Source organism: Pimephales promelas, chromosome 7, assembly GCF_988280905.1.
Source record: "Pimephales promelas chromosome 7, fPimPro1.hap1.1, whole genome shotgun sequence".
Classification (NCBI taxonomy): Eukaryota; Metazoa; Chordata; class Actinopteri; order Cypriniformes; family Leuciscidae; genus Pimephales; species Pimephales promelas.
In genome coordinates, this window is record NC_142775.1 from 21,547,820 (window position 1) to 21,572,206 (window position 24,387).

General features: G+C 37.0%; 3 protein-coding genes across 4 annotated transcripts in view; 2 read left to right on the plus strand and 1 right to left on the minus strand.

Moving 5' to 3' along the window:
- Positions 1-1,581: 1,581 nt before the first annotated feature.
- Positions 1,582-5,312, minus strand: LOC120486788 (putative methyltransferase DDB_G0268948). 2 transcript variants are annotated; one of them, XM_039682939.2, is made up of 7 exons: positions 5,042-5,312; positions 3,922-4,071; positions 3,397-3,557; positions 2,966-3,179; positions 2,667-2,767; positions 2,266-2,403; positions 1,582-2,065 (listed from the first exon to the last, which is right to left on the minus strand). In XM_039682939.2, exons 2-7 carry the CDS (start codon positions 4,030-4,032, stop codon positions 1,975-1,977), a joined length of 816 nt encoding a protein of 271 aa, XP_039538873.2. In that variant the 5' UTR covers positions 4,033-4,071; positions 5,042-5,312; the 3' UTR covers positions 1,582-1,974. The 2 variants fall into 2 exon arrangements, with proteins under 2 accessions (XP_039538873.2, XP_088989344.1); XM_089133218.1 differs by lacking the exon at positions 5,042-5,312 and adding an exon at positions 5,001-5,017.
- Positions 5,313-7,858: 2,546 nt separating this feature from the next.
- Positions 7,859-11,329, plus strand: LOC120486787 (uncharacterized). The gene is made up of 8 exons (XM_039682938.2): positions 7,859-8,203; positions 8,564-8,800; positions 8,969-9,313; positions 9,873-10,175; positions 10,326-10,445; positions 10,778-10,861; positions 10,941-10,981; positions 11,116-11,329. Exons 1-8 carry the CDS (start codon positions 8,140-8,142, stop codon positions 11,164-11,166), a joined length of 1,245 nt encoding a protein of 414 aa, XP_039538872.2. The 5' UTR covers positions 7,859-8,139; the 3' UTR covers positions 11,167-11,329.
- A 4,067-nt stretch (positions 11,330-15,396) lies between these two features.
- ramp1 (receptor activity modifying protein 1) overlaps positions 15,397-24,387 on the plus strand; it is a 28,592-nt gene continuing 19,601 nt past the window's right edge. Inside the window, exon 1 of the mRNA XM_039682936.2 lies at positions 15,397-15,750. Coding sequence (XP_039538870.1) covers positions 15,708-15,750 — 43 coding nt within the window. The 5' untranslated portion in view covers positions 15,397-15,707. The remainder of the gene's footprint in view (positions 15,751-24,387) is intronic.

The following is a 24,387-nucleotide window of genomic DNA, read 5'->3' on the forward strand; positions in this document are numbered from 1 at the left end:
CAGCGAAGCAGAATGACCGGCCCGGATGTGGACGACACAACGGCCTCGACCGCAAAGTCATAGTGGGGCGAATCATCCTGGTAGTAGAGCTTGGGGGGGACGCTGCTGGAAAAACTAGCCATGCAAATTTGAGAGCGGCGCCCCTGACACATCACGAAATGGTTTACGGCAACGACGTCACACACATCAACAACAACATACTGCGTGGAGCTACTTGTACGAATCCAAGAAAACTCGGTCAGAAATGTCCAGAAAAAGGGAAAGAGAATCGGACCGTGCTAGAAACCGGACAGGAGTCCACTCGGTCAGGCTTTCACACGTTGGCGCGAGCTTAAAGCACTGGATTGTAACAGCGATGCTGACCTGGCGATCTTGTGATGGACTTGTAAGTAAATCTCTTATTTGTTAGCTTCTTTGCATTCTATGTTGTATGTTGCTGCACTAGCTTGTAGTTTGTCATTTTTTACGGTGCTGTTCATTCATCCGTTGTTGATAATTAGACCAGTTCATATAAGTCCCACACGTCTAGCTAGCTTTCGTTTGCCAAAGCTGTAAGCAGGCTTCCAAACAGTCTTTTCTCTTAGTTTTGTTGTTTTGGTAACACTTTATAATAAGGTTCATTAGTTAACATTAGTAAATGCATTAACTAACATGAACTAACGATGAGCAATGCATTAGTTACAGTGTTTATTAATCTTTGTTAATATAAATACAGCTGTTCATTGTGTGTTCATGTTAGTTCACAGTGCATTAACTAATGTTAACTAATAAAACCTTTGATTTTAATAACGTATTAGTAAATGATGGAATTAATATTTACTTAGATTAATAAATGCTGAAGAAGTATTGTTCATTCTTAGTACATGTTAACTAATGTAGTTAACTAATGTTAACTAATGAACCTTATTGTAAAGTGTTACCGTTGTTTTTTTCGTAATGTTTTATTGCCGAGGTTGCCACAAGAGCTAGTTTGCCAGCTGAACTCAGGTGTTGTGATGTGTATCACGTAACGTTAGTCCTGTGTATGGTTCGGATTTCTTATGTTGTGCGTAAGGTACTGTTATAAACTTTATCTGACTAACAGTGCACTTCCCGACTGTAATATTTCTTCAAATTGCGTTGATTATGAATCAATTAAATCTTGACACTGTTGATGTTGATTCCTGTGATTATCAAGGACATAGTCAATATCTCACATAATTATTAGGACATATAAGTCTAGAGGTTGTAAATAGTGTAATTGAACACAATTTTCTAACTATTGTGATAAATTGTAATAATCATGTCTAATGAAATCATAACCAATGTTATGAAATGGCCAATGTTATGAAATAATGTGACGTACATTTAACTTTATTGATGTCATCTGACAAAAACACAAATGAAATTATACATTAGTCATACACTATAGGCTATTTACTTGGGATTTAGCAAAAATCATGTAAAAACGTTATAAGCCAGCAAACGCGATTATTATAAAGTAGTCTAACACTTGACAGTTGACTTATTTACAACAGTGCAAGTACACCACAGCGGCTCTAGAGGTCACTGTTTTACAAAAAAATCAGAGAGTGCATAGTGTGCCTTTAAGACAGATTTATTAACATTTTAACAAAACCTAGATTGGAGTAAATATTTCTGTAACATCCAAGGAATGTTTACTATCCATGTGAACAAGTATTAAAAATAAAAACATTGATTTTATTGTTTTTTAAACAACATTATATTAATGCATGCATGTTGTAAAGTAAATTACTTCAAATTAACATTTTGAAACATAATACATAGTAAAAAAATAAGTGGTTTATATTTTCAGACTATTTCATGTGAAATTATAAAAAAAAATATATTGTTTATCTAGGCTCACAGATGTGTTAACAACTTGATTGACAAAGTAAGATTAAAACTTGTGTAGGAACTACATTATATTAACACCTGGAATGACAGTGTTGGGTCATGTGACTGAGTCATGTGTCACTCAGGTTTACATGCAAGCACACAGAAGTACTCCATTATAAAGTCAACTTTGGTCTCTGTTGATGACACTTTCAACTCTTCTAGAATACTGGAACAAAATAAGTGACATGTAAATATACTATCAATATCATATAAAGGACAAAAAGCATTTTAGTGTAATCTAATATTTTGAAAAATAATGAATGTTTCCTCAAAGAGAAACTTGCAGTACAATTTTGTGTTGCAAACCATATATGCTGCATGACGGTAAAAGCCTGAAATGCTGAAGTTTGAGAAAGAAGTAATTACCGTGATTCTGTTTTCTCCAACAGTGCAGTTGCAGCATTTGGATCAGCTCTCAGATAGGCTTGGTACATGGAGAACGTCTGAATAAAACCAGTTAAGTTCTTGATGCTCAGCTGCAGCTTTATTGGTATTATTTCGATCCTTACAAAGACACAACTAATTATTACAAAGGTATCAGAAACCACAAATGCAACTCATATTATTTCAAAGATGGCATAATTTCAAATAAAATATGTAAAAGATAATATTATTTTAAAATAATAATGTATAGACAAAGAATATGTTTTATTTTAAACACAAATGTAACTATACAAAAGGAAGCAAATGTGATAAGCAGATTTGTGTAGAGGCTCATTTTGACACAGAAAGTTAATTATTCATTTCAGTGCAGTGCTCTGGTTTACCTCTCTTTATCTGGGAAGGGTATGGCTTCAAATAGGACCTTTAGCTTATTGTTAGCCCCAGTTACATTAGTGCTTGTGTAGGGCAGCAGAATTTGCTTTACCTAGCAGGATAAATTAATATCAGAGTGCATCACTATTCTTATTACAGCAGTTAAATTTCAAATAAACATGCATTCAGTAAGCAGAAGCTTTGGTATTTTAATATTAAACAGTGTCAGTTTGTTACATATTTTATTATTAAATCAGCTCGGTGTACTTAAATTCAATTCATGCAGTACATAGTTCTGGTATATGCTTACTTCCTCATATATGTTATTAAGTCGATCACCACAGGACTCGTGGTGCATTTTCATATTGTCTCCATAGCCAAAGAGAGCAAGGCAGCCATGAGGCTTCAGAACACGTACAGCCTCTTTTATAAAACCTTCAACGTCAAACCAATGAGCTGCAGACGCAGCCGTCAGCAGATCCACAGAGCCATCTGGGAACGGCAGATCCTCTGCAGTGCCAACTCTGTCAATTAATGATAAACATGACAGGGCTAGACCACAGTAATCTTTTAGCATTGTATTGCACAATGCTGTGTCTCAAAGACCTAATTGCATTCTTTCAAGGTTATACAAAGGTGTAAAGGTGCATTGTTCCATATCTTTAGCAAAATCAGAGTAAAGAAGAGATGGGACAAGAACGAGTTGTTTGTTAAGAGAGAGTAGAAACATGCTTTACTAACCTGTAGCTGAGGTTTGGGAACCCTGGCACTGCTCTTGCTTCCTCCACCTGAGATTCACTGACATCAATGCCCACCACCTGCTGAAAATATGGTGTCAGCGAACGAGAGTTCTGCCCTGTTCCGCAGCCTAAATCCACAGCCAGCTGATGGGGCTTTCCTTTCTGTGAAGCATGTTTTTATATTTTATAAAAAAAAAGTTACAACATTGTATGAGAGAAAAGAATTTTATGAATAATTACTAAATATGCACATGTACCATCAGCATCTTTACTGTATGACTTTGGAGGTGCTATATAGTCTCATATATAATGTAAGATAATGTATATTATTACAGCCATAGCATTTGTTAATGAATATTTATTATTACTACAACTACAATCATGTATTATAATTGTTTTATAGGCTTAATATATGTTATGGAAATTTTGGAAAGGCCTTAGAGTTACCAAACAAACATTCAGCTGTTATGCACACAATACTGTGGACATGTCAGATTGTTGTGCTCAAAATGTACAATAATATTACCTTTTTGTCCAGATACTGAAGAATAAGCTCCTTCAGCTCATCAGGTGGATCAAATCGATATTTTTGATATAGGGAGGCATGTTGCTTATCTTCGAACATTCTGCAAGTCATCTTCACTGTGACTTCAGAGCAAATCTTCAGAGGAAAATTCTGCACAAGAAGAGTTAATTATTAGTAGACATTGCAAGCAAGAGGCAGGACAAACCAATAGTGACCATGATAGTCTGAATAGAATGGTGCAGGGAAGACGTCACAGCCATTTCATTGTACACCAGGAGTGCTCCTATCCTATGGGAGGATGGGACGAAACACATTAAAACACTCGTGTTCACATTAGACTTGTGCAGAGATGTGAAACACGGACAAAACACATTGAAACACTTGCGAATCAGATTGACCACACTGGTCCCACTTTATATTAAGTGGCTTTAAGTACTATGTACTTACATAGGAAAATAAGTACAATGTACTTATTGTGTTCAGGTTGTATTGTAAAACACTTTTGGTGCTATTGAGGTGTGATAGGGGTAAGGTTAGGGACAGGTGTGGTGGTATGGGTAGGTATCATGGTGGGCTGAGGTGTAAGGGAAGGATCAACTGTGTAATTACAAATGTAATTACATGAATTAATTACAGTTGTAATTACATGCAGGTATTTTCAAAATATAAGTACAATGTAAAAACATGTATGTACACAATAAGTCCAATGTATCAAAGTAGTAACTTCAATGTAAGTACATAGTACTTAAAGCCACTTACGTGTAGCGTTGTTTACGTCATCATTAAAAAGTTATAAGAAAACTTGGTACAAAGAAACCGACAGCAAGCGTAATAGGATTTGTAAAGACAACATATTACACAATGTCCATATGTGCCGGAGTTTACGGATGATAAAAATATCGAAATATGTAACGTTAGCCAATAGTTTTCATTTGATGCATTTAGATGCGTTAAACGAGGAGAACAGAACTTAAAATGTACAACATTATCTTTTTTTTCAATATTAATGAATCACAATATTTAAAAATATGTTTAATAAAATAGCATTCTTAATTTGTCTTTCTCGTTGCGATATTCACACTGCTTGTCTCGTGCGTGACGTGTCTTCATGGGAACTCACAGAGACGGAGATGATGCGAGCTGTGTCATGTATTAGCCGCTGTCTTTTTCTGTTCGAGCCAATTTTTTACAGTCTATGGTTCGTGCCGGTAAAATATGGCGCTAAACACTCAAAATCAAAGTTCCAGTCTGGTAATTCTTGTGTGACAAAAGAACTCTGGCCTCGACTGGACTAATTTGATAAATAATACCAACTCCAGTTGTAATAAAACTGTCCAGTGCTATTATAGAGTGCTATGGACGTCGCCATTGATATTTACTTTTTTCAATGTCTCACAGATCAACAGCCAGATATCGCGAGAGTAGAAAACGGGTTTATTGTTCGTGGTCCTGACAGTGAATGTCTAATATGGACAATAGTTAAATGCAATTTATAATCTGTCAAAATGATTCGTGTAATTCTGAAGTTAATGAACATTTTTTATGTTTGTTATACAGATATTTGCCAGTGGTATTTATTTAACCAAAATTACTCGCGCTTTTGGGGCTATTTTTGCTCTGTTAGCTACCTTAATTCTTTTAAACTTTTAGATTTCATTTTCATGTTCAATTGTTGAACGTTAAGTCGATTAATGTCATCTCATTATGACACTCTTTTAACGTATGGCGTTCAAATAAAAAAAGCTTTTCACTGATTGTTTACAGCTTAACGTAATTTACACCCATTCGCGCAAAGCGTCATGGGGGGTAGGAAAACGGTGAATTGGCGCTACTAAAATAATTATAACTTCAGTTTGACTAAATGTAGTTAAAACTGAGGAAAGTTTTAAATCTTTACGTGTATTCTTTGAATCGTGTATTCTATTATTATTAGACTCATACAATCTTTATCCATTTTAGAATGTGAAGTGCTGCTCTCTCATATTTTTTATTTTTTTTTTTACTTTGATCACAGCACTGTAAAAAAAATAATAATAATAATATCACAGATGTGCTCTTTGAAAATGTGGAAAATGTGTTTATTAATACATCACCAGAGGGCAGCAGTCAAGTTGTCAAGTCAACTCGCTGTGAGGATGTAGAAGCGCTTGAAGACAGCAGTTGTGCGCAATGGGCTCTATGCACGGCTGTATTTCCGGTGAAGGTGTAAGGATGCTCGATAACTTCCGCCGATCCTAGAGTCCAATGCAATACCGAGAATTTATATTGAATTGTATACTCCATGGTTATACTAAAGAAACGTTAGTCACAAAAACAGATAAAACAGACACCCCTCGTTGTGTTTATGCTTCTTTTTAAAATTATATTAAATAAACATAACTATATATAAAATTACATCTAAACGTATACGTTTCGTTTCAAAGACGGGAGGACAGTAAATTAGACTCTGCCATTATCCCGTTTTTCTCGGTTTTCCTCCGCTTAAATCTCCACAACCCGAAATGGACGAGCATCCTTGAGCATCCTTTAAAACTTTTGATTCAATCGGAACATGTGAATAAAGGGACTATCCCTGATATACTAAAACAAGCTACTGTTACAGATCTTCTCAAGAAACCTTCACTTGATGATAGGGATTTGAATCATTTTCGATGCATCAACCACAGTTTTTTTCTTTGCTTAAATCAAATGCTTTAAACTTTCCAGTCCGGGTTTAAGCTTCATCTGCACAGTACAGAGTCTGCTTTATTAAGGGCTGGTGACTCTGATTCTAATACTGTTAGACTTAACCACAGCCTATACAGTTGGTCATAAAACTCTCTAATCCTGACTAGAATATTTTGTGGGCATCCAGGGAACTGTTCTTAGTTGGTTTAGAATAGATCGTATCTAACAAATAGAAGTTTCTCTGTCAAACTGGGCAATTTTTCTTCCTTGCCAGCCCAACTCTCCTGTGGAGTGCCACAGGGGTCTATTCTTGACTTGCACCCATTCTTTTTTCCATATATTTACTTCCTCTGGGCTCCATTTTCAGAAAGCAAGGTATCCTTTCACTGCTATGCTCTGAAATCTCTTTTTGAATGCCTAGTAGAAGTAAAAATATGGTTTTCCCAAAATGTCTTATTTTTTAATGAATCCAAAAACCGAGATTATAGTTTTTGGCCCCCATGACAACTATAATAGCAGTAACATTGATCTGGATTATCTCTATCTAACATCATCTTGCATTAAGAATTGAGGTGTTCTCTGGGATCAGAACCCTCAAATTTGAAAAACAAATAAATGCAGTGATTACTTCTTGTTTTTTCCAGCTACGTCTTCTCTCTAAGATCAAATCCTCTCTTTCTGAGAAAACCTAGAGATTGCTGTTCATGCACTCATTACATCACGGTTGGATTATTGCAACTCTCTTTACTATGGCATACCAAAACACTCCATTGCTCATCTCCAATTAGTACAGAATGCTGCTGCAAAAGTTCCCCAAAAGAAAACGTAAATGTGATCATGTTTCACCTTAAAATACCTGCATTGGCTACCTGTGCATTTTAGAATAGAGTTTAAAATTCTTCTCTTTGTTTTCAAATCCATAAATAATCTGGCACAGAGCTATTTGTCTGAGCTATACTCTGTCCACACAATCCCACATGAAACCTGAGGTCTGGTGGTCAGAGACTTTTGTCTGTCCCCAGATCATGGTTAAAGAATAGAGGGGACAGAGCATTTGCAATTGCTGGCCCTAGGCTGTGGAACAGCCTTCCGGTTTACATCAGAGCTGTTCATTTTCTTACTGTTTTTAAATTCTCTCTTAAAGCCCTTTTTTTTCTTTAGCTTTTAATTCGTTGTGAGCTTTTACGTGTGGTTTGTCCTTGTTCTTCATCTTGTGTAATGCTCAGCACTTTGGTCAGCCCTCTTTGCTGTTTTTAAATGTGCTAAATAATATAAATAAATACAAACTTGGAACATAATGTATTATGTGCAATTTTCAGTGATCCTGTTCTTAAATATCCAAAGTATGGCAAAAAAGGTATATAGGCCTGCCTCAGCTGACCCGAACTGTCCATTTAAAATGTCAGTATTCTTTTGTTTATTTTAATATCTCTATTTAAAATGTGAAGTCGAAATTTTTATATTAAAGAGAGAGAAAAAAGAACAGCACATTACAACGTTTCCTTCCTAATTTCATTTCCTCTTGCTCTAAAATAAACGGAACAAAACAGAATGCATATTATCTCCGTTTTAATTTTAATGTTGAGAAGTGGTTTTTTTTGCAAATATCAAGAAGGTGAGTTTTACAAACCTAAATCTAAATTTAAAAAAGGTTGTTGTTGTTTTTTAAAAGTTTCATAATTTTTGCTTTCTTTTGAATAAGTTGATTTTGTCCGGAAACTTGTCAGTTATGATTAGTTGAACAGGATGTTGAGTTTTATAAACCTGTAATTTTTATTTTAATAATACTCTGTGTTTGTAACATGATTATGTTTACATAAACCTAGCCAGGTAGAAAATGTATTGTATTATTATTTAACATGTGAGTAAACATTATGCTTGTGACTATAATTATGTGATTGATTAACCCTATATCCAACCCAGGGTTATACCCCCCATATTTATTCACTCTGTTTTAATTTAATTTCTTTAAAAGTTCTACGTGGCGTTGATGTGTCTTTGCGATGTGAGGTGTCTTTCCTGTCTGAATCCTCAACATTGCAGTGGGAGAGAGACGGAGAACAAACATCCAACACCACTCTACTGTACAACAGCTCTGCCTACATCATCTTACACACCGTTGATGAACACAATCAGGGCAAATATTACTGTAGATTGATGGAAGATGGAAGAGCGACAACGGTTAGGATTCACACACTTAATGTCAGTTCACGTAAGTATATTTTTTTATATTAAATCTGTGCCTAAATAATAATATTTTCATTAAGAATATTAAGTTAAAAATGCAGATGTAATCTTTTTAGTAAATTAAAGCTTTTTAAATATAAATGTACTGAGATGTATTCACTGAAATTCACCATTTTACCTATTGTCTTTCCAGATTCATATAATGGAAATAATAAAATTAATACCATTTACAGACAAAGCTCTAGTAATAGTGACGTATCACTGATCTGCAAGACTAAAAAGGAATACAATAGATGGAAGTGGACCTGGGAGCAGCAGAGGCCTAATTCACAGACTGATCTGATAGCAGTTGAAAATGGAAGAGAAGTTCAAGTAAAAGGACCGATTAAACCAGGAAGACTTTCTTCAACCACATACAATAGTCAAGTTTTTATCTTTCACATCTCACCTGTGAACTTCAATTCTAGTGGGACATACAGGTGTATTACAGATGAACAAAAACCTACCTATACAACCACAATGCTTCGCACCATCAGAGGTTTGCAAATATCAATCAATCAATACAAATAAATACATTGATTTTTCAGCAAAATTTTGCTCATCAGTTCATTTGTTCAGTGCATTTAAAGGGATATTCCACCGTTTTCACATTAAACTATGCTATTCCCTTAACTAAGACAAGTTGATACATACCTCTCTCGTCTTATATACACCTCGTGTCGCGCGAGACACTTGATAGCACTTAACTAGCCCAGTTCATTCAATATGGGCCAAGCAGAGAAGCGACTAAACACCTCCACGTTTTCCCTATTTAAATACAGTTACACAAGTAGAGTAACTCGACCGAGAATTCTGACACAAAATAAAACTTTGCACTTTTCTAAGCGTGTAAAGTGGATACCTACCAATCACTCGCTGTGGTATTCTGCCATACATTATAATTATACATTTTACACGCCAGAGCGACTGAGTGCACGCACTGAGACGAGAGAGGTATGTATTAACTCCTCTTAGTTAAGAAAATAACTTAGTTTAATATGAAAAAACGGTGGAGTATCACTTTAAAAAGTCATTGACAGTTTTGTTGTTGATTTCAGTCTCAGTGGAGCACCCTGATGGTGTGTTGAGGAATCGGTCATTGATTCTCACCTGTGAAGTTTCTGAAGTGACTGATTCACTGATGCTGGTCTGGCTCAGGATGGAGAGGAACAGAGGAGTGCTGGGAAAACAGCAAATTATGACTGAGAAAAACAACAAGTTACAACTCACAGTGAATCTGTCCAACAATGAAACAGACCCGCTGCACTGGCAGTGTGCAGTTTTTACTGAGGATACACTCAGAGCTCTGGCTCCTATAACAATCAGTCTTTCCTCATCTACTACTAATGCTCCAAACCAAAGTAATATCTTTTAACCATTACTTTACAGTATTTTTTCACCCTTAACTCAGAATTAGATTGTATATTTTAAGCTTATACAAATAGTGAATTGTGTGTTGTCATGACGCTGAGAAGTGTTGGTGTGTTATCTGACTCCACATGTTTCTGCAGAAGATATCATGACACAGGAAAGTCATCTACAGATCGTGATCATCGTGGTGTGTGCTGGCACTGGCACTGTGCTGATTCTGCTGCTGGGACTTCTAGTTTTTAAACGTCAGCGAAAAACAGGTGAGCTGATCTCAGAGACAGTATGAGGAGGAGAAGGAGACTTAGTGTGGCAGTTGAATAATTGTTGTGACTTTCAGTTACAAAAGCGAATTGCCTTTTTAAAGAGACATTAGCCGGTTTGTTTAAGCCTTTGTGCATGCTTATTAGCTCGATAAGCCTGAAAGAAACAGATTTTATTACAGTGAATGTTTAAATATAAATTTAATCCCTGTTTTAAAATGTTTTGCATGTTTTATGTGTCTATGTCCACTGTCCATGTTTATAATGCATGTTTTCATGATTGCAATGAGATTTGAAATGAGGGATACAGTATTGTCGTATTGTTTCGATAGATGAAGTTCATGTCACTGGATTAAAATCACAAGAAGATGAGGACATCCATTATGCTTCAGTGACGTTTGCAGGATCTAGTCAGGGTGAGGCAGGATGGAAGTTCATTAACCTCTGTGTGTTCTTTATAGTGTGTTAAATCTATGACTTTGATTCATTTTCCAGGAGATGACAGCTGGTTTAAAACCGATCATGCAAGTTCAGAGGTCAGCTATGAAACCCCCTTTTTCATAATTATTTCAGAACATCATTTTGATTTGCTAATGGTGTTATATATATATGTTTGTGATTTATGTATAGTTAATACACTCTTTAAGCTTGTATATCTCAATATCTACAGGTGTTGGAGATGAATTCTACAGTAATCTACTCAACTGTTAAAGCACAGTGAGCACTCGCGCTTGACATGAATGTATATAGAACTTTTTTCCATTCATGTATAATTAAATTGAAATGAAAACACCATATAATCCTGTATTAATAATAGATTTCTAGTCATTCATTATTTTGGTATATAAAAATAAATGAAGTATTTACAGTATATTCAAGTGCGTTTTGGGTTTGCTCTATCTGTCAATAGGTTTTTAGGTTTCATTTGCATTGGGAAAACAAAAATATAACACCAAATCTCTGATTGTCGATCAATCTGTTTGCATGCCAGAGTGAAACCTCATTGTGGTTTCATAACATGCAACCGTGTTAACCTGTTAACTGTCACCCCCCCTTTTTTGAATAGACATGAAAATGCACATTTTGAACTTAAATGGTTGTAATTCAAGAATGCTTTGGAATATAGATATATGATTGGTCTTGTTTTAAAGAAGACATTTGGCAGATTTTTGTAGAAGTGAAATAAATTAAGAAAGTGAAACAGAAAAAAAGTTATAGAGGTTTGAGTTTATGGAAATGTACAATGCAAAAATATTAATTATTCATATTTTACATAAAATATATATTTTCAAAACCTGGGCTACTCTAAAATGGCAGAAAAATCAAAGGCAAAAATCTGAACAAGTTGTGTTTCAAATTTTAGGTTGATATCTCAAAAAATGAGCTTTCAGTAAGATTTTGTTTGAGCGCAGTACCAAACTTTTTCACTAGGGCACAATCAGACTCTATTACTGCCCATATAAGGGCGCCTGCATTTCCATTCGTGTTTTGAGTGATATGAACCATTATTTTCACAATTTTCATACAATTTCTGAAGTAGAGATCCTATTCAGGAGTAGTATGGGAAGTTTGGCAGATTTTGATATGAATTGAACCTCTAAGAAACACATACAAAGAACACGCATGTAAGTCATAGCTAGCTGCCACGTCACAAATGGTGAGTTTATTATTTTTTCCTTGATATTTCAAACTTTTCAGACCTTTTTTTTCCAAAATAATTGAATGGATTCTATCTTTTGAACTTTTGGCATGAAAACAAACTGAGGTATCTACCATTTTTTCATGATTTTTCATGTTTACTGCTATTTTAAAATAGAGGTCTGAACACGCCTTATGAGTATGAAAATATTCTTGTTTTATATTGATAAATTATGGCTCCTCTGTAATATATTTTAAAAATCAGTCACCAAATATGGAAACTAGAGATTGTAAGCTTTCAAATGATATATAGTTTGTCAATATTATTTAAGGTATTTTCTAAGATATTATTGTTTTAAAAATATAGTGGCAAACGTCCCACCTGTGGGACGGTGACAGTTAAGTGGTTAAATATAGCACAGTACTTCCTGTGGTGGAAAACTACAACAGATGTTTCTACTAGCCAAGTCAGATAAAAAATAATAATTGTGTGTTTGTATATATATATATATATATATATATGTGTGTGTGTGTGTGTGTGTGTGTGTGTGTGTGAGTCTAACCTTGAGCATAGGTTAGTATGACTGTGTTGGGCTGGGCTGATCCATGTAAATTGCATTGTTTTAGGGTGTGTCGCTCTCCATTTTAAAATCAAATCCTTCCACCACAACCATAGCCAGTGACCTACTTCATCACTTTAATAATCAATAATTTTCCCTGTAAACCTAAAAAATAAAATCATCACCCCTGCAAAATGAGAATTTCCATGTGAATACAAAATAGTGTCTCCCCATTGTCGCTTCCAGAATTTTGAATCGTCCATGTGTCTCTTGGTTTTGACTTCCTTACAAAATAAAAAAGGCCTTCCGCTTTCAGTTATTCTTTGAACCTCGAACATTTAAAGAGCTAAAAACAATAGACATAGGAATGAAACAAAATACACGCTCTTAAATTCACTTAGGATTTAAGGCAGGAATTAACAATCCGTCATAGAATTCAACTTTGACATTAATAGTAACAGTCCCCTTCAAACTTTCTGAATCAAGGTGATGACACTATAGGTGAAAGGTACCTTCACTCTTTTCCTGTCTATAATAGCATACACTTGCTTTAAGTAAAATTTCTTCCCATTGCGTCTGGCCTCCTGTACCGTCGGATACAGCTTTGCCCAGGCTTCACGGTCTTCTTTTGACCAGTCCTGTCTGAATTGGACATGGAGCTCCTTGCAACTCTGGCCTCCCTCGACCTCCTCCAGATCTCATCCCTCGTCGTCTGCATGCCAAACTGCATGATGGTCGGGATCATCTTTCTTTCCCAGACGATGGACAGTATCAACCTTGTCTCACAGTTTCCAACAACATCGGAATCACTCTTGTGAGAATTGAGTAAAACCCTTTCTCTTGTATCCTCGTTTTACTTCTCCGGTAGCCCAGTCAATTTGAGATTCCATCGTCGCTTGATTTCCCTGCATCTTTGCTTCAACTGCTTGTTCTCTTTTGAGTTGAATTATTGCATTTTTATTTTCTGTCACCTCTTTTTGATTATTTTGGATGTGTTGATCAAAGTTTTAAAACTTTCTTTGGAACGCATCAGTCTTTCCTCAAATCTCTGTGACAGAGTGTGAATAGCATCATTCACTTTCCATGCTTACTCTTGATTCATCTCTCCTCTTCAGTTTCTTTGGATTTGGACTCTTTAATGGAGTGTGATCGCTCTGAGGTTTTGCCATCTGCACCTCTTCAACAAATTCGTCAAAACATGCCTCACGCATCCTGTCCACACTGTAGTCATGTTTATTGAGGTTAGCTTGGTCCTGGGTGTTAGTCTGTTAGACATTTTTTTCTGTGTGTGTTATTTAGTGCATCTTTTCAAAAAGTGTCTCACAATAGTCTTTTAAGAGTGATGTCTACCTCACCATGACTTGAGGGATGACTGTTGTTCTAAATGAACTGTTTTGGGTGTCAAAATCACTTTTTCTGTCAGACCTCGCAACTTTTACAACTGCTCACTTCGCTACCTTGGGATTAAAATGTACAAAATATATTCCAGGCCTAGTGGAGTTGGTAAGTAATAATAGTAGTAAATGTGTAAGGTTGCATTCAATGGAAATACTCACTAATGCAAGAAAAAAAAACTACCTCAAAAAACAGTTGTTGGAATTTTCACCCCAAAAATGGCGGCCGTGCTACCGAAGCGCCACCTAGTGGCTGTTACCAAAAAAAGCATCAGAGTTTCACCTCTGTTTCTTCTATTTGACAATCCTGTTCAGTTGGGCTGAAGTCTCTGGGCCAGCAGGTGGAGCCAGAGCTCTTCAGCACCTACATGAGTGATACTCCGATTTGAGTCGTCTAGCTTCAGTGCAAGCTCTGAAACTATATATTTTTTTGCCTTATATTTAAGGAAGTTAGTTTGAAAAAAAAAATGTATTTGTTTAAAAAATGACAGCATCATAAATAAATGCAGATTACATCTTCAAACTAATGCCCCTAATGCAGTCTATAGCCTACAGCACGTTTATTTTAGGCTACTCATAACTCCAACAGAAAAGATGAAAGTAGATGATTCTGGTCACGATATGAAATCACAGATGCACAAAGTGCTCAGTTGCTCAAAATGATAAAATTGAAATAGACGGCAATCAATAATAGACGGCAATTAAATTTAGTATAAATGGCACATATGATTACAGCAACAAGTACACATTAAATCAAGGCAGTGTGCACTTAATCATTGTCGATGACAACTTAAATCGTTTAAATCCCTGTACAAACTTATAGCCTAAGCTAATATATTTTTGGACAGTAATGTGCAGGATTGAAACAGTTTAATTGGCTATTTTTATGAATGTTTTTTGTACAATAGGCTACTACTCAAAGAATAGCCTGTTCTCTTTATCAGAGCTTATTGTTTTGGCAAATCCCCCTTATTTACATTTTGATGGATCAAAATCGTGGGGACTGCTCTTCTTATGATATTTCATCCGGACGCGTCATTCCATCTTTTGATTCGATGCAAGGCTTTGGAAAATCTGTGTATTTATTAGGCCTATATATTAGGCTACATTTGAACAGTATAGGGCCTATGTGTTTGTGCAGTTAGTAGAATTGAAAATGAGCATGATTCCCTTTGGCCATATCCTATTGTCGCTAAATGTTTTCCCTAATTTTTCCCCAGTGTGAACGGCAGATTGTGTGTAACAGTGCCTAATTTGGCTAATGAATTATGTTCATGTTTGTTATTAGCCAGCATAAGTTGATGATCCTTGGGGGAGGTGGCTTCGCGTTTACAGTTGCCACAGCACAGCTCTCATCTTTTACTTGTATGCCTGACGCGCGCTCGAGCGCACAGCCCGTCTGTCCACGAGCGAATTTAGCGAGAACTAATGAGAGCGCACGCTTCAACTGACCGAGACCCATTTCAGTTGTTCGTTTGAGCATTATTCGGAACCAAAACAGTACTTTATAAAACACGGGCTATGGTGACCGAGAGGACTTCAGTGGAGATTAAGCTTTGAATGAACTGTCAGCAAAATGACCTGCCAAGGGCGCAGATGTGTCGAGCTGTGAGCGAGTAGTGCCGTTTAATCAAGAAACTTCTGTTTGCTTTGACTTACATTGAAACGTCATGGCAGTGTCGTGGAGACACGCGCTTTTCTTCTTGGTAGTTGGTAAGTTATCCTGGGTTTGTCCTTTTCATGTCTGCATTTCAACCTATGATGTAAGTTTTTAATTCATACTGACTGTAAAATACAAAAAAAAAAAAAAGAAAAAAAAAAAAAGAAAAGAAAGCTAGAACAAATCAGAACGAAACCATTCATGTCTGTAACTGTAAGGCTTTGAATCTCAAATCCGATGTGGTTTTGCAGTGGTTTTGTATTTTGGTCGGTTTCAATCAAATTCAAACCATATTAACATAATGAATGTTGTTAACTAGTGAACATACTAGCATACAGTGTATTTAGGCTAAGAATCAATAATAAATGCTGGTTTTGGGAAGGGAATTGTATTTTAGGTCAGTTATTAGGGCAACTGCTTATATCCGCTCATATTAAAGCTAGCTTATATTATAATAGCTATATTTTATATAAATAAATTGCATTATTAATTAATTATTTGCTGGCCAAAACAGGTTTACTATTTTTATATGTAACCTTTTACACTTTAAAAACGTGGACTATTTTTTTTTTTTTTTTTTTTTACATATAACACATGCCTTTAGTCTTTTTCACAATACACAGAGGTTGGACATTTTCATGAAAGGGAAAAATCCATAAGTGACAAGCACACCCATGTATGATTCAATTATCTACTTTTCTAATTAATAATGCATGGCAACCTCCTTCTGTTGGAAAGAATTTATTTCACACTTACCTTAACAAGCTCACTAAGCTGTGCTGAGCATGACTAACAAGCTGCTCTTTGCTTGGCTTGATTTCCTGTCACTATTCAATTGGGATTCATCATGACATACCTTTTGTCTCTAAAGATTTTTAATGCAAATATGAGCGATTCATTGTTGTGAACTGACCTGACTCTCAGTCAAGTAATGCAAGTATGTGACTCTTTCTTGTTTGTGACAGTGAAACAGATACTGTATCTGGCTCTTTGTCTGCTGAGGGAAAAAGAGAATGCTGATTCACACAAGACAATGGCTTTAAGCTCATGATACAAGTATGCAATCAGTCTGTAGAAATATGTAACTCTTGAATAAACACTCCTGCTCCAGTTAAGCCTGCTGCAGTGAGTGCCGTACAAAATTATGTAGATTTAGCAGAATCTTCTTACTTTGAAACAGTGTGAGAAAGCGATGAAGTGAACTCAGGAGGAGTGCATGTTAGCACGGACTCTGATGTTAACTATTCTCTGAAATAAAGCCTAAACGAAAGTACACAGTCTACACAGAGAGTAGTACACAGAAAATACAAGTATGTGAAGATTTTTTATTTATTTATTTATTTTTTTAGCATGGCACTACTTTACTTTTCATTTAGCCTAGCTTTTATTTCCTGTCTCCTGTTTATCTGCCTTTCCTTCCTTTTCTTTTTTCCCTTCCTTTTTATTTTTTCTTCTTTCCTTCCCTTTGACCTTTCCTTTCCTTTCCTTCGTCTTTTCCTTTCCTTTCCTTCGTCTTTTCCTTTCCTTTCCTTAGTCCTTAGTCCTTTCCTTTCCTTTTGGCTTTCATTTCATGTCTTTTCATATGTCCATCTTGTTACACAGATGCACTAGGGGAGCCTGAGAAGTCCCAGAATATTGATGGCATCATAACGGTTCACTACTGGCGCAGAGAAAAAGGTGGCTTTATGCTGTTGCGAGCTGAGAGATAAATGTGAAGTGCACATTTTAAAATTCGAACAAAGCTTGCACTGTGTTCCAGGCCAGAATGTATTTATCTTTTGAGACCCACTGAGATGCATTGCCCTCATATATCTGACAATTGAAAGTCTACCACAGATAAAAACACCACAAAGAGTTAAGAACACTTCAGAATGAAGGGGAGCTCAGGGATGTGTACACTACAGTTCTCTAAATACAGATTAACACGGTGCATTTCTCTGATTGAGGTGAATAACCTGATGGCGGTGGGCGGGGAGATCTGGACAGCCTTAACAAGTGAAGATGAATATATGGCTGCTCTATTTCTTTGCGCTTGTCAGGACCGCTTTGTATGTAATTTCCAATGTACTGCAGTTCAACCTTTGTAATAATTCAGTTCAGTAGGAATCCAAGTGCATTAGTAAGCATTGTGTGCAAGGAATTTAATGGTAAATTATAATTGTTAAGGAATTCGTCTTAGCATGGATTGTTTTAAATTGCATCCAGAGGTTGCTGGAATAAACTAAGCATGCTCGATTGTGTAGAATGGCTGCTGACGCTGAAAACAACAAATTCATCTATATTTCAAATTAGAGCTGACAGTCATGTAGCATATACTAAAGACATCTCAACAACTAGCCTTAAGTAACTGTGCAAAAGTGGATTAATTTAATCTGGATGAATTTTTCATTCTCTATGTTTGTCATTGTCTCAAAATATTAGTTAGCCACGTTAGCTCTGATACCATCCAATCTGAAAGAAGTTACTTTTATGCTGTTCATAAACCTAGATTACCCTTTGAGTTGTGGGAGATATGGGAGATGTGAATACAAAAGTACAGTTATAAGGCCTGTTCACACCAAGGACGATAAACATGACAATAAAGATGTAGTTCTACAAATCATTCTAAATTTTAAAGAATTGCAGAACCCACACCACACCTATAGTGATAACGGCACGGAGGAATTAGTTTGTTGAAATCACTTTAAGAACGATTTTTTTTTTTTTTCCCAGCAGATAAACAATAAAAACATTGAACGGTAATCAGAATCCATCCTGCTTTAAAGAGCTTGAGCATTTAAAGCAACAGACAACCAAAACTGCAGTGCATGGTTATAAACAGAATAGTATTGGTCGCTGCTGTAAACGCAAATATACTTATTGCTACAGTTATCTTTAGTTAAAAGGGTTAGTTTACCCAAAAATGAAAAATTCTGTCAGTATTTACTCACCAACACAGCTCATAATTAGGTTTTAATAGGAAATGTTTGATTTCATTGCTGACTTTGGTATCTTGACAAATCTGAGCGTAGACAGAGATATCTTCTGAAACTTTATAAGACACACATTTGACACATTAGGGTCTGGATCTGGTAAAGGATCTCAATTTAATCGCTGTCTTGGAGAAGCATTGGAGATTTTTCTTTTTCAACAGAATAACATGAGACTTAGCTCTTGGCTGCTGATCATATAAATAAAAACAGGCTATTTGTGTGCCAGCCCTGCCCTTTGAGGCTCACTTCTGTGGATTTGTCTTGCTACAAAATGAAAGCGTCGCTCTGTTTAATGCATTAAGAAATGGGCTGAAAAATGCAGTTAATATTTGATGCCTAACTTTGTCTTGTGATGTCAGCAGGGAATAGGCATGCTGAAATTTGCAGATCTCTGCATCGCTGCTGGATGGGTTGGAACTCCTGCATTAGCTGATTATTCATTATGCAGATTGAGTCACCCTATAAACTGCGTTGCGTCATACAATGGTATAAATTAGTTTTAAAAGAAAACGAGGTGGATTGATTCTTCTGCTCATTGACATGCTTGAGATTAAAGCCACAAAAGGGCCCCTCTTATCAAGCAGGGGACAGACAACCTGGCATTGACCCTGAATGTAGCATAATGTGCTGTGAAGAATCATTCCCGAGTCTTTGGTTTGATTGTCGAAAGAGACTCTTAAAGCAGCACTGGACCCCATACAGTGTTTTTAAGACCTCTCTGACAGCAGGAGCTCAAGAAACAAGATCTTTCCCGGCCCCCGAGTGAGCAGAGGCATCTAAACCACAACTACTTAGAGTTGTGAACCAAAACTTGAGGCAACAAAAGCATTCATTTAATTTCCCTTTAGATTTGACATGGAAAGCTCAGTGTTAAGATACTTTAGCAGCTTTAAACACCCCCTATTATTAATTATCCCTATCCCTAGCAGTCATATCTTTAAAAAGAATATAATTAAAGAATAAAAAAAAAAAAGCCAAACAAAAAAATTGCATTGGATGACTACTGGGACTCTTCACAAGATCACTCATTTAACAGAGTAGGGAACAGAGATGTTCCATTGGATGACGACGAATGGGGGTTTCGCTTAGAAAGCCTATCAACTTCGAGTCTTACTAAACGAGCCAATGGCAAAGAAATGCACGGACGAAGGACTCTTATTCCAACAGAGTGTTCCACCATGGGGACCCCAGTGTACCCTTTGGCAGCGGCCTGATCGAGGGGAGGAAAGGCGGAGGCTCCGACGAGAGTCAGTGGCTGCTCCCAAAAAACAATCATCAAGCCGCGAGCGCTCGGGACATGGTGGAGGGTTCCACTCTAACCCAATGCTCACGGCCACCCAGGAGAGCATGGCGGCCTTCTCGGGATCTGACACAGCCGAGTCATCATCTCCCGATGATTCCTGCCCACCTTGTGATGCTGTGATTGACATTGCATCCTCCTCTGGAGCGCCAAATGACACCCGCGGCCCACATGCGTCATGTGACCAGGAAGACCGTGGAACATCATCCGGACGGCTCACGGGTTGCCATACTGGAGAGGGGGATGTGGCCCGAGGACAAGTCGTCGGTTGGTTGTGCCACACCGTCACCCTCAGGAAGAAGATCTCAGAATGGCTTAGGGAGTGAAGCATACACTTGGCTCAGAAGTAAAAAACATATCTGCATATTGCCGGCGTTCTCCTTTTACACCCACAAGGTGGGGCGGAGTTGTGCCATGCAAATTCCGCAGACCCATGGCATTTCTTTGCCATTGGCTCGTTTTGAAAGACTCAAAGTTGATAGGCATTCTAAGTGAAACCCCCATTCATCCTCATCCGAGGGAACAAAGTGTGTTGTGTATTATGCACATTATTGTCTCTAACCTTTGAATAGCAAATTATCATAAATATGTACATGAGGCACATAAATCTGGCACCACCAACCATGCCACTCTCAAAATTGCTTAAATCACCTTTCTTTCCCATTCTGACATTCAGCTTGGAGTTCAGGAGATTGTCTTGACCAGGACCACACCCCTAAATGCATTGAAGCAACTGCCATGTGATTGGTTGATTAGATATTTGCATTAATGGGAAATTGAACAGGTGTTCATTAATGCCTTAGGTGAGTGTATTTACTGTCCTCTGAAAATAACTCAGCATACAGCCATTATTGTCAAAATAGCTGGAAACAAAAGTGAGTACACTCCAAAAGTGAGTACACTCCTGTAAGTGATAATAGCTGCGCATCGTTTATCCATGCAAAGCCACATGTCCTATTCATCTTGTTAATGTTTTGTCTGCTTGACAGGACCATACAATTTTTAGTATCTTGTATTAGAGCAGCTGAAATTTGTGCTTTGAGTACAATTCTCTCATAATGTCCATTGGATGTTTAACATAATGACCATTGGATGTTGCTCTCCACAAAGATGGCCTAGGCTTAATGCAGAGATTTTCCAAGGCAGGCCTCGCAAGGGTCAATCAAAGTAGTTGAGTCTGCCATATGTGCTGCCAGCATTGCTTTAGAGATTGCAGAAGGCCAGCTTGTTAGTGCTCAGACCATGCACCGCACACTGCAACAAGTCGTGTTGCATGCCGTCGTCCCAGAAGGAAGCCTCTTCTGAAGCTGGCTCACAAGAAAGCCCACAAACATTTTGCTGAAAGCAACCTGTCCAAGAGCATGTCCTGTGGTCTGATGAGACTAAGATAAACTTGTTTGGCTCAGATGCTGTCCAGAATGTGTGGCGATGCCCTGGTAAGGAGTACCAAGAAAATTGTGTCTTTTCTACAGTCAAGCATGGTGGTGGTAGCATCATGGTCTGCGGCTGCATGAGTGCTGCTGGTACTGGACAGCTGCGCTTCATTGAGGGAAACATGGATTCCAAGGTGTACTGCGACATTCTGAAGCATAAACTGACTCCTTCCATTCAGAAACAGTTCTGAATGGCATGACAATGACCCCAAACACACCGCCAAGATGACAACTGTCTTGCTGAGGAAGGTGAAGGTGATGGTGATGGAGTAGCCAAGTATTTATCCAGACCTGAAACCTAGTGATCACCTATGGGGCATTCTCAGGTGGAGAAGTGCCATGTGTCTAACATCCAGAAGCTCCATGATGTCATAATGGAGTGGAGGAGGGTCCCAGCAACAGCCTCTGCAGCTCTGGTGAATTCCATGGTCAGGAGGAGTAAGGCACCATTGCTAGATAAAAATGGTGCTCACAAAAAATATTGACACTTTGGACACAGTTTTGGCATGTTCACTTACGGTGTACTCACTTTTGTTGCCAGCTATTTTGACAATAATTGCTGTATGGCTCTATAAGCAGCACATTGACGACTGTACTTACTTTTGTGAGATACTGTATATACAAATTATGATGCAAACACACAAATCATCATTTTTTTTAGCTTAACTCTGATACTTAATATGAAGTGCATTTCAATTGCTGCCTACAACAAATTACAGTGCAAGGTGTCGATTAACTCTTATAGCAGTGAGTCACGGTGACCCACAGCAAATGACCCTCTTTAATGGGAACCAGCCGTTGGTGTAATGGCCTTGAGTGATCCATCACCCGTATGGACAGATACGCTGACATTCATGGCCCTGGTAATTGCTTCATCACAAAGGACCTGAGCCATGGCCCATGTAGATTATTTTGGAATGCCATGATGGATGTTGTGCATGTGTGTTGTGCACCATGTTGCAGAGCCTGATTTCACCAAGTGCAACATTTCTGAATCAACATCTTTGTTGATCCTGGAACAACATTCCAATCAACCAATCAGATTTGAGGGACACGTTTACAGTTTATGTCAAGTTTATTCTTATAAACCCATTAGTTCTTATAACCAGTGTTAAGTGCTTCCACATCAGTGTTATTCACCTATCATTTCCCTCAGATTTTAGGGATAACTTATGGGTAGGGTTAGGTTTAGGAGTAGGGATATGGATATGGATTACATTTTCGGGCAGGAATGTTGTTCCGGGATCAACAAAACTTGTTGTCCCAGAAACGGGTCTAACTCTGCAAAATCAAGGCGTGTCGTGCAAAAAAAGAGAGTGGCAGTTTGTACTAGCACATTGCTTGCTTTCAAAAGTGGCAGACAGTCCTTGGCCATGCTTGACTGGGAGTGCTGTATGTCACTGCATCCCCCCACCACCAGACCCACCCCCACCCCCTTGCAGCATGCAGGCAAATGCATCTTTTCTGGCATTAAAGGGTTTCATGCTAATGTTAGCGTGCTCTTCTGGAGTAGCCGCAGGCTGTTTTTGTCTATGCTGGGATAGCAGCGTCTGAGTACACTTCAATTCTGCGTACTTTATACACTGGTGCATAATAAGATCATAATACCACCCCAGTGAAAAAAATTAATTTGTATGTATGTGTGTGTATATATATATATATATATATATATATTGTGTTTGAAATATATTCCCCTTTTCAATAGTACATTATACGCCTGTTGAAATAAATGCGCGGGTTTTTCCAAGGGTGAAGGGCGAACGCGGTGATGAGGAAAATCGATGACATCACAGGAACCTAAATCACGGCTTTGAATGAAGCTGAAAACTTTAAATGGATTTCTTTACGTGTTTTTGATTAGCTAAGTATAAAATTATAGAAAAGTAGCCTAGTTTCTTGAAAAATATTATTTAAAATGAGGAAGTAAACCATCCGCTGGTTTCTAATTTACTTTTCACTTTATTTTTTATTTATTTTCAACCATAAGCTATATTAAATTAATTAAATCCAACTTAAATCTTTAGAGCTAAAATAACAAATTGGTTATTCATAACTTATTCAGTTTAAGTTCCGAGTTAAGTTCTGAGTTTTTGAGTTAATATAACATTTTTTATTGAGTGAAATGAACTTTTAAAAAAAATAAGTTACCACAACTCATTTCGTTTAGTGACTTTCAGTGTTAGGTTTTACAGTGTACTAACTAAAAATTGTGCTATCTTTAAATATATTAAAATTATTAGCATTATGCTTTCACCTATTTTCACAATACAACTTTTAAGACACTTTAAAATAATTGTATTTTAGTATATTTTCTAAAAACATATTTTCTAAAAATATACTTGAAGTGAAAATGAATAATTGAATGCAGAATGCACCGTAACATTTTACATTTATTTCATGCTTTTTTGGAAAAGAATAGGACAAGAGACATAATCCAAAACATCACATTTGTGTATATAATTTTTTTTTTTTTTATATATTTTTTTAATAATTTAGTCATTTTGACTGGAAACGTTTTTGTAGAAGAACATTAGTCTTGATAAATGGACATATGGTCCCTTCAAAAGCATATTTTCTCAGATGATAGCAACCTATCCAGCTGTTGTTCTCTGGTATCCAGAGTATAGTCTGCCTCTTAAGTTACATCCCATCAGTATCTGTCAATCACTGTCTTTCTGCAGCCATTTACTAACATGAGACACTTGTGGCAGTCATTCATATGACAAATTATGAGGCCGTTACACCTTAAGAAAACATGACAGCTTGACAGTGGCATAAAAAGCATGCTGAAGGAAAAATTTCAGTAACTGGGTTAACTGGTTAATTTCAGTATAAAGCTTCTGTCAACAATATTTGTCCAACACAATCTCAAGTGTTCCTGAAGCTGTGAAGAGCATCAATTTAACACAACAAAAATGAGCATTCCGGGTTCAACAACTTAAACTTTACTGACAGCATTTACGTTTTTTTTTTTTTGGTGACTCC

Coding starts and splice junctions, on each gene's coding strand:
- LOC120486788 (XM_039682939.2), bottom strand. CDS start 4,032: ATGACTTGCAGAATGTTCGAAGATAAGCAACATGCCTCCCTATATCAA. Junction 3,558..3,921: donor TTCAGTATCTGGACAAAAAG/GTAATATTATTG, acceptor CATGCTTCACAG/AAAGGAAAGCCCCATCAGCT. Junction 3,180..3,396: donor TTCCCAAACCTCAGCTACAG/GTTAGTAAAGCA, acceptor ATTAATTGACAG/AGTTGGCACTGCAGAGGATC.
- LOC120486787 (XM_039682938.2), top strand. CDS start 8,140: ATGCATATTATCTCCGTTTTAATTTTAATGTTGAGAAGTGGTTTTTTT. Junction 8,204..8,563: donor TTTTTGCAAATATCAAGAAG/GTGAGTTTTACA, acceptor TTTCTTTAAAAG/TTCTACGTGGCGTTGATGTG. Junction 9,314..9,872: donor AATGCTTCGCACCATCAGAG/GTTTGCAAATAT, acceptor TGTTGATTTCAG/TCTCAGTGGAGCACCCTGAT.